A 10,554-nucleotide genomic window follows, 5' to 3' on the forward strand; every position below is an offset into this window, starting at 1 on the left:
TTCTCCTGCTCTGCCCTCCACTCCTGCTTCCCTGGGGCCTGAGTATCTACGGACCGGGTTCAGAGTGCCACTCGTGCCACAAGATGTCCTTTATAGCAAAACACATTCTCGTTGGTTCAGAATGCAGTCCAGGAGCCCACAGAGCATGTAGTTGCCATGAATCATTAGTCTCCTCCTATCTGTGACAGTCCTCCAGGCTTTTGTTTTGTTTTTGTTTTCATGAGCTCAACACTTTTTAAGAGTTGTTTATTTTTGTAAGATATCAGATTTGGGTTTGTCTGATGTTTCTCTTGCCTGGATTAGGTTATGAATGTGAGCAGGACCCCACAGAAGTGGTGCTGTGTCCTTATAGCCCAACTTCAAGCTTCGTATAGTGTCTCCTGTCCCATTCGTGGTGATGTAACGTTGCTACTTGGTTTAGGTGACGTCTACCAGGTTTCTTCATTGCAATGTTACTATTTTTCCTTTTAAAAAAATTCTTGACACTGTTACAGATGTTCTCCATTTCCCCCTGTCTCCCTCCACCCAGCCCCTGCTCTCCTTGACATCTCCGTGCACCATCAGACCAGCAGAGCTGGTGCCAATTTCCAGCCCAGGGCAGTTCCCCTTTGCCTTGGGGCACAGCTGGAGGGGACAGACCCAGCAGTTCAGCAGGTGGGGCAGGGGTACTGCCCATGCCCTTGAAGTGGGCAAGATGGGTTCTCTTTCCCAAGCCACACGGTCTAAGTCTCTGACAGGCTCTCTGCCCAAAGTCCTTCCAGAGAATAGAGGCCACTCGCAGAAGACCACACTCTGAAATAAGCACATTGAGGTGCGCTGCCTCGTCATCCTGCAGAGACCTGCCACTGTTCACCTGGGTGTGACATTTGCTCAGGTTGTCCCAACAGGCTTAGTAATGAAAAGTGATCAGGACGTGGCTTTCTGCTGCTGATCTCTGGGGTGATGGGGCTGGGATGCCATGTGGCTCATGGCTCTGCCCTTATGCAGAACAACACCCCAACTGTCAACTCACCTGACTTGGATGTAGGTGGTGAGTCAGCAAAATAATTGGATCACAAAGACAGGAATTCGGCCATGGCTATGAGGTCTCATGGCTTTGCTAGCAGCTCCAAGTAAACATTTTGTCCAGTGAAGCATTGGCGTTTTGAGCTTTCCTATTTGTCAAAGTGTCTGTTGCTACCGTCTTATTGTTGAGCAGATGTACCAATCCCATGGAAGGACTCTAAACACTTTTGCTCATGGCATCATGGTATCGGGCATGCCAAGGAAAACACAAGACAGTCAAGGCTGGATGGAACAATGCTGTACTCACACAGAGAAGAAACAGAGCAAGATCAGCTCCAGCGGTGGGCATCCCTCCCTCATGGTCAGCATTCTCTCCCCACAGCTGATGCGGGGTGATTTGCCTACATGTGTCCCTCTCACACAGCAGTGGAGGAGCTCTGCTCTCCCAGGAATGTTTACTTATTTACTTTTAATTTGTATGAACCCTATATTTATTAAGGATATGAATTTTATAACTCTCTATTTTCCCAAGTTAATTTTTATTAAACTTTATTTTTTTAGAGCAGTTTTAGGTTCATGGCAAAATTGACCAGAAGGCACAGAGATTTCTCATACACCTCCTATGCCCACCTATGTGCACAGCCTTCCCAATTATCAACTTCCCCCACCAGACTGGCACATTTATCACAACTGATCAACCTACACTGACACACCATTATCATTCTAAGTCCATAGTTTATATTAGAGTTCACTCTTGGTGTTGTACATTCTAGAGGTTTAGACAAATGTATAGTGACATGTATCCATCATTATGGTATCATACAAAGTATTCCCACTGCCCTAAAATTCCTCTGGCTCTACTTATTCATTCCTCCTCTACCTACCCACCCCAACAACCCTGGCAACCACTGACCTCTTTACTGTCTATAGTTTTGCCTTTTCCAGAATGTCAGATACTGGAATCATACAGTATGTAGCTTGAATGAAAGAAAATGTCTTCTTTCATTTAGTAATATGTTCTTATTGTACCTCCATGTTTTTTCATGGCTTGATAGCTCATTTCTATATAGTGCTGAATAATATTCCATTATCTATATTTACCACAGTTTATTTATCCACCTCATGAAGGACATTTTGGTTGCTTCCAAGTTTTGACAATTATGAATAAAGCTGCTCTAAACATCTGTATGTAGGTTTTTGTGTAGACATAAGTTTTTAACTCCTTTGGATAAATACCCAGGAGTGGGCTTGCTGGTTTATGTAGTAAGAGTACCTTTAGTTTTGTAAGAAATTGCCAAACTGTAGTCCAAAGTGGCTGTGCCGTACTGCATCCCACCAGAATAAATGAGAGTTCCTGTTGCTCCACATCCTCGTCAGCATTTGGTGGTGTCAGTGTTCCAGATTTTGGCCATTCTAATAGGTGTGTAGTGGTATCTCATTGTTGTTTTGATTTGCATTTTCCTGATGACATATCATGTAGAGTATCTTTTCATATGTTTATTTGTCATCTGTGAGGCATCTGTTTAGGTCTTTTGTCCATTTTTTAATTGGGTTCTTTAATTGTTTTCTTTTTCTTTTTTTTAATTTAATATATCCTTACTGATTTCAGAGAAAGGAAGGAAGGAGAGAGAGACAAACATCAATGATGGGAGAGTCGTCATTGATCGGCTGCCTCCTGCACACCCCCTGCTGGGGATCGAGCCCACATGTGCCCTGCGCAGGTGCCCTGACCAGGAATCGAAGAGCAACCTCCTAGATCTCAGGTCAATGCTCAATCACTGAGCCACACTCTGCCAGGCTGGTTGTTTTCTTATTGTTGAGTTATAAGAGTTCTTTGTATATTTTAGATAATAGTTCTTCATCATATGAGTCTTTTGCAAGTATTTTCTCCTAGTGCATGGCTTCTTTTATCAGTTTTTATCATGCTTTTCAGAGAGCAGAAATTTTAATTTAATTAGGTGGAGCTTATCAATTATCTCTCATGCCTTTGGTGGTATTTAAAAAGCAATCGCCATACTCAAGGTCATATAAGATTTCTCCTATGCTATCGTATAGAAGTTTTATAATTTTTCATTTTACATTTAGGTCTGTAATCCATCTTGAATTTATTTTTGTGAAGGGTATGTGGTCTGTGTCTAGATTCATTTTTTTGCAAGCATACAAAACTACAGATTTTTCTTCCTGACCCTTAGCCCTGTCCTCTGCCCACTGAGGCCGCCACAGCCACCAGCAGAGGAAGAGGAGAACAGGCAGCGGTGACAAAAGCAGGAAACTGAATCAGACTCTACCAAGTCAGTGAGCACGTTCTGTGTTTATTCTTTCACTTCAAGCAGCAGAAAACAATAACATAAGTTACAAAGGGGTGTGGGATGTGCTTTGGGATTCCCAGGGCAGCCAAGATATGGGGAAGGAGGTCAGAAAACGGGTTTTAGAGAGAGATGTTGGGCTTTGGGTGCCATGGTAGAGGGATCTTCTAGAACAGAGCTCGAGTTTTGCTGGGACATCTCTGCCATTCAAGGAGCTCAGGGGAAGTGGAGGTCAGCATCCACTTCAGCAGCAGCCTCCAGAGGACTGACCGCTGCTCCCTCCACAGCAACTGGAGCCTCCTCCACAGCTGGAGCCCCCACCGCAGCAGCTGGAACCCCCTCCACTGGAGCCCCCACCGCAGCAGCTGGAGCCCCCCGAGGGCTGGGGGCAGCAGTCAGATCTTCTGTGTCTGAACAGGTGAGGCCTGTGGCTTCTGTGGTGGCTCAGGCAGCAGCCACCACCCCCGGAGCTGCAGCAGCCACCACCCCCGGAGCTACAGCAGCCACCACCCCCGGAGCTGCAGCAGCCCCCAGAGCTGGGGGCACAGCAGGAAGAGACTGGAGGGCACTTGGGGGGACACTTTGGGGGGCACTTGGGGGCAGGGCAGCACTTGGGAGGGCACTTGGGGCAGCACTTGGGAGGGGCCTGGCACTGCTGGCTCTGCTGGCAGGACATCTCGTTGGGTGGGTGGGCAGGCGGGTGGGCGTCAGGAGCTGAGGGAGAGTCAGACAGCAAGTCAGCCCCACGGCACAGGCCACCCTTGCCCCTTCTTGCTCTCTTAATATCACTTATACTCTCCAGACATTTTACTACTTTTTGTAGCTTTCCCATACTCTGGCATCATCTCTTTGGAACCTCAGCATATCCTTGGAAGTCAAACAAGAACTTTCATCTATTGTATGAAGTAATAAACTAAGACCAAACAATATTACAAAACACATCCAAGAGTCTAAGGTCTCGTAAGTGGAGATGGAACTGATTCCAGCTATTCTCTCCAAATCCAAAGTGGTTGGGTTCATAAGCCACTTTAAGGGAATATCATTTCTCCATGGAAAAGTACAGTAATTCCCTGTCATCATAACCTCCATGATGGCTTTATTCTCATCAGCATTGCAAGGGATCTGGAGATCACCCACCTCAGTAAGCGCCTGGCACTGAGGAAGAGACTGGTAAACCTCTGGCTTGCTGCAGACCTGGCACTGGAGCTCAGCTCCCCCATCTGACACCAGAGCTCACGTCTCTGCTCCCCACCTTCTCAAGCTGATGGGCTGACCTGCTGAGTCTCAGCTTGCTGTGTCCCGATCAACGTGGGAAGGTTTTATCCACTCTCAGAGCCAAGAATATGGGGCTTCAATAAGCCCAAAGGAGCTTGAGGTTCCTTACACGGCCCCCGCTCCTCCTTTTCAGGCAAGGAGGGGGCTGTGTTTTCAAAGGCGAGCTGTCTCATGACGCCTGTCAAAGTGTCCCCATCCTGAGAGGCCCACTCTGCAGCGGACCAGCTCTTTTCCTCTGGAGCCCAGAGGCAAAACCGTGTAGCTCTTCTCTCTATGTCCCCAATTCATATCCCTTCCTACACCCCTCTCTCAGGCTTCCTGAACGCTCTTCCTTTGCCCACCACTCTGCCCACCCGCCCTCCTGCTCTGCTCTGAGCCTCCCACTGTGCAAGGCCCTGCTCCGTTCCCAGTGGACACTTACCAGGCACACAAGCAGCTCAGGGTTCGCCAGGAGCGAGTGGATGGAGGTGCTCTGGCCCCGAGGCCCTTTTATGCTGGCCTTGGGCTCTGCCCCAGCAGGTGAGGCAGGGCCTGGGCATGAGAGGACCGCCTCCCGCCACCCACACGGTCCTGTGTCAGGGGTGACTGGCCCTCCTCCTGGCCTCCCTCCCTGGGGCTCAGGGCACCACCTGGCACTAGGAGCAGGGCTGCTTAGAACTGAAGCGGTGGGGCTGGGAATTTACTTCGACCTTTGGCCTCACCTCCCTGGGAAGTGCCAGCCCGGAGGCCTCTTTGCTCCTGGTTTTCGACCTTGGCTCCAATTCCTTTCTTTCCTTCTTCTGGGTGATAGAAACTCATTGGCTCTTGGCAGCCTGTTTCGGACAATAATTCAGAGATGGCCTTGCATCTCTCCACTAACGTTCACATCCAAATCACTCCACAAGGCTATCAGAGGTCATAGAATTTGATCTGCAGCCCAAATATGCCCACTGTGTTTTGTATAACCCTCAGGCTAAGAATGGCTTTGTGTGCTTAAATGTTTGGGAAGGAGTATCAGAAGAAGGATATTTTATAATACCTGAAAATTATACTAAATTCAAATTCCAGTATTCATCCATGCTCATTTCTTTATTTACCTGTGCCTATTTTCACACTGCGACGGCAGAGTTAAGTAGCTGAGACGGAGACCCGATGGCTCCCAAAGCCTAAAATATTTACTCTTTAATCCTTTATCCGAAAACGTGCCGGCCCTGCTGTATCCCACTGCTTTTAGGAGCCTGGAGTCAGACAGACCTAAAAAACAATCCTGGTTCAGCCACCTGGTAGCTGTGAAAGTTACTTACTTTATTTTTAATTTTGTTTGCGGGCTTGTTTTCTCTATTATAAAAATATGAATAGTGATAAAAATACCTCATGGGAATATTGTGCCAGTCAGTAAGATAATGTAAAGAGAGAGCCTGACAGAAGACCTATAATACAGTGAACCCCCAAATAATGAGACCTCTAGATTCATAAGTAACAGAAAAATACAGATCATTTTTAAACCATAACGTTTTTCAAAGGAGGATAAATCTGGATTTTGTTTTTTCTTCCAATGAGTGACTTTATACTTCTATTGTGGGTCCTTTTATTCTGTTAAACATCTTGATGTGCTTGACCATGAAAATACAGCCAAGAAAGGAGCTGGTGTGAGGGGCTGGAGAGCCCTGCGTTGCACCACTTTATTAGGCAAATCCGGGGCCACCCGGGATTCCCAGGCACCAGGCCAGGAAGCTCGGCGGTGAGGCCGTGCAGCGGGGGCGCAGGGCCCTTCACTCTCTTAGGCAGCTTTGGGTGATGCCCTTAGGTTTTAATTACTGTTTTCTCTGCGTGAACAGATTGTCTACTCCTATACTCTCAGCAGATGAAGGACAAAGGCAGGGGTTCACATCTGGTTCAAGTTGGTGAACAATACCACAGAGAGATTTTCCAAAAGTAAACTTATTAATTAATTAGAGGAAGGCATACTGAAGCCCTAAGAGCCATGTGAAGAAAAAGCCGCTCTGTCAGTGGCAGAAAAATTGGGGCAGAATCTAAAATTCCCCAGAGCCTAGAACAACAAAATAAATTAGTAAGTCACAAGAGGAAGAGCAAAGCCAGTTAACATACAGTTGCAAATATAAATGTTTGTGTATAGGCATGTCGAAGTGCAAATAATATAGACTACACATGTGTGTGTTCACACAAACATATACACACATATTTTGTAGTAACTGGGGGGGGGGGTAGGTATCTTGTTGTCTGTTTGTTTCCCACCTTCCTGGTTTTTTCTTCTATCTCACCTACATTAAGGTTCTTCTAAAAATAATTACCTCTGACATTTGATAGGGTGACTGTACATCCCAGTTTGCCAGGGACAGTTTTGGATTATGCCTTTCATCCCAACAGAAATCGTCCTAAACCTTCTTTTCGATCTCAGCTGTGTTCCAGTTTGGATAATTTATGTAGTCACGCTACCATTAAATAGCCTTCTCCGGGGCCTCCACTGATCGGGGACAAAATCTAAACTCCTTGCCCCGGCATTCAAACATCTATGCAGTATGAACCTGGTCTGTTCCTACAGGCTTTTCTTTGCTCTCTATGTCTCTGATATGAGATTGAATATTTCTCGAGAGCAAGAGTCTGGACGTGATCCGCTTGCCTTCCCCCATCAGCACCCAGGACACAGCCGTGCATATAGTCCTGTCACCAACATTCCATAGCGCCTGAGGCTTCTCAAGTAGCTTTTTCATGTGACTTGGGCAATCGACTAAGAGTTGGACCTTAAGACATGCACAGTGCTATGTTCTGGCCCTATCATGCTACAGAGATCTGCCTCGGTGTTACTCAGGGATCATATTGGTGCTCAGGTTGTTGCAAAGGGCTTAGCTATGGAGGGAGAGGTCAGAATATTGATTCCCTGGCTCACACGGGTGATACTACTCAGAAGCCCAGCTTGTGGATTCCTAGGATGATGTGGCTGAGATGCCATCGGCTTCTACCTCGGTCCCCAGGCAAGGCAACGCCCAACCATCAATTAATCTGACTTCAGGGTAGGTGATAAATCAGTAGCATTGTTGTAATACCATGAGGACTCCTTTCTCAGCCTTGGTTATTAGATTGCAATTGATTTGGCAATGTTTAATAGAATAAAAAAATGTTTCCTGACAAAGGTTTTCTGAAGTCACTGACTTATCATAGGCATCTGTCTCCCATGTGCTCTGTTACTCTCAGGGGATGACAGAAAACAGTGCTGAGATCACTGGGAAGTCACGAAAACTGTGAATTTCACTCTGTTCCCAGCACCCTAAAGACCCTTCTAGAGACAGAACCTTATTATATTATTGATTTTTATTTTGTTCCTCTCCCTTTCAAAACCTTTATTTTATATTATAAATTATTTTTAAAAGCACACTAAGAATATTATGAAAAATATTTATTACTTCAAATTCATTGAGAAAGAAATTATTTTGAGTGAAAAAGAGGAAAAGGAAATATAAAATAAAATCTTATAAATGTATATATTAAAAGTTTAAAATTTATAGCAAAAATAGTACCATAATAAGAAAGAAAAGCAACTAGTTAGGGTAAATTATAACATATTTACTAGGAATATAGAAAAAAGGCTCTTACTAATCAATAGGAAATATGCAAGCATGCTAATAAAAAGAAGCTGAGCAAAGAACATGGATACACCAGAAAAGAAATACAAGTGGCAAAAAATAATTGAAAATATGTTCAATTTTACTATGAATCAAAGAATGGAAAATCAAAAAGCAATTCCTTGTCTTTTTATGCTACAGTGTCCCTTCCTTTTACACATTCAGATTAGACTGGCAAAGGCTGAGTGCTTAACAAAAACTCGGTGTCGGAGGGGAAGCGCAGAACTGGGCGCTCATGTTTCATTGGCTTGAAAATGAGTTGGTGTAATTCTTATGTATGACAATATGGTGGCTCATTCACTCAGTACATACTTTATGATGCATAAATGAATTAAAATGTTAAACGAGCGTACTCTTTTACAGCATTTGAGCATCTAGGAGTATAGCCTAAGGAAATGAGAGAGTGATAAGGAAAGAATATATGTATAAGAATTTTCCCTGTAACTAATTACAGATAATAAGAGTAGAGCAAGTTTTCAGACACAAGATCAATATGTTTGTATTTCTTTAAAAATAACAGGTAGAAAATCAAATAAATCTAACCATGCTGTATAAGAAACCACAATATACATGTTATCTAATAATGCATATTTTAAAATGAACAAGGAATTTATGTGTAAAATGTTAAAAGTTGACTGAAAAGTATTTTAAAAGATCTGGGTAAATAGAGAGCTATAGCATATGTTCATGGTATATAGGAAGAAAAAGTAAAATATTATTAAGATGAAAATCCTCCCCCTCCTCCCTGGGTATTATATGTATTTAACACAATGTCAGCCAAAACCCCAACAGCATATTTTGCTTTGCTTTGTCTTGGCTTTGTAGAATGTGACAAGCTTATTCTAAAAATTATACAGAAGCCCTGGCTGGAGTGGCTCAGTTGGTTGGGTGTCATCCCTGTGCACCGAGAGGCTGCCGGTTCAATTCGGTCAGGGGCAGGCAGGAGGCAACTGATAGATGTTTTGCTCTCACTTTGATGTTTCTCTCTCTCCATCTCCCTTTCTTGCTCTCTAAATATCAATAAAAAATATTTTAAAATAAAATAAAAATTACACAGAAGAACAAACACTGGGGGAACATGATTGATTATGTAGGTATAGTAATAAAAGATAATGGGTAATCTTACAGACAATGGGTAATCTCCATGACCTAAGCAATGGAACAGAATTGTGGGCCTAGTTACAGGTACATACAAATATCCAAAATTGCTATATGACAAAAGTGGCATTATTAGAAAATAGTGACTATTCGAAATTATTAGAAAATAAATAAAATAAAATAAAATCATGACCAGGTGGTTATTTATATGGTGAAAATAAAATTCATATAAATATATAAAAATAAAAGTTTCCCTAAAATATAAAGAAAATACAGGAAAAGATTTTTACGCAAGGCATAAAAAACACAAAATATTAAGCAAAAAATTTACAAAACTGGCTATATTAAAACTATAAATTTTTATTCACTAAAGGAAACAAATAATGTAAAAATCTAACACTGGGGGAAAATATTGGCAACAGCTTTCTAAGGATTAGATGATGGGACATCTAAATAACTCCTGCAAATCAGTAACAACAGAAGCAAAAAATTAAATATAAAAATATTCTTAAGGAAAAAAGTAATTGACAAAAGAGAAAACCATTGTACAAGAAACATATAAATAGATGCTCAAGATCACCTTCTATTTTGTTTTGTTTATATTATTTTGAATTTTATTTTGATGGCATCATTTTTATCAAAATTTCCCTTTAACATGTGTTCTGCTTTTTAATACATAAACTATGTTTCCATTATGAGTCCTACTTTGTAATTCAATTTAAAATTTTAGCTCTTTAATCTACATGAAACTCTTTCATTATAGAATATGATGTGCTGGGGTGGGGTTTTTTTCCAATTTTACAGAACACGCACCAACAAACACCATCCCCGGCGTCTACTCTCCAACCCTCGGTGCAGCGCCAGTGAACAGCAGAGAGGAGTGGGGGTGACATAGACCAGCTGGGACGTGTCTTGAAAAATGCACTTAACCTCTCTGGCCCTCAATTTCTGATTTTGTAAAACGGGACTAAAAATGGACCTGCTCGTAGTATAGCATAAAGAGAGCAGCGTGCTAACATAGCACCTGACGTACTGGAATTGCTCCATCACTGACAGTTCTTATGTTACCCGGTCATCAGGATGCAGAGCAATGACAGGGTGAGAGGTGCTTGTCAGGGAGTCACTGAGTTAGCCGGAGAGATGGGTCCAGGACAGTGAAGCAGATGAAGCTCTACCGCTGGTCTGGCTGCCTCGGGTGGGGAGGGGGGTAGTCAGAGAGGGCACTCTGGATCCTCTCGTGCTGTGGGACA

The 10,554-nt window shown here is 43.3% G+C and overlaps 1 protein-coding gene across 1 annotated transcript; it reads right to left on the reverse strand.

Annotated features, from left to right (window-relative positions):
• Positions 1-3,555: 3,555 nt before the first annotated feature.
• LOC308549562 (late cornified envelope protein 1E-like) lies at positions 3,556-3,987 on the reverse strand (the record flags this gene model as incomplete). Its single annotated transcript, XM_081122343.1, has 1 exon — positions 3,556-3,987. One exon carries the CDS (start codon positions 3,985-3,987, stop codon positions 3,556-3,558), a length of 432 nt encoding a protein of 143 aa, XP_080978469.1.
• Between the last annotated feature and the right edge of the window lie 6,567 nt (positions 3,988-10,554).

The sequence above is a fragment of the Miniopterus schreibersii genome (assembly GCF_964146895.1).
Source record: "Miniopterus schreibersii genome assembly, chromosome: 19".
NCBI classification, from domain to species: Eukaryota; Metazoa; Chordata; class Mammalia; order Chiroptera; family Miniopteridae; genus Miniopterus; species Miniopterus schreibersii.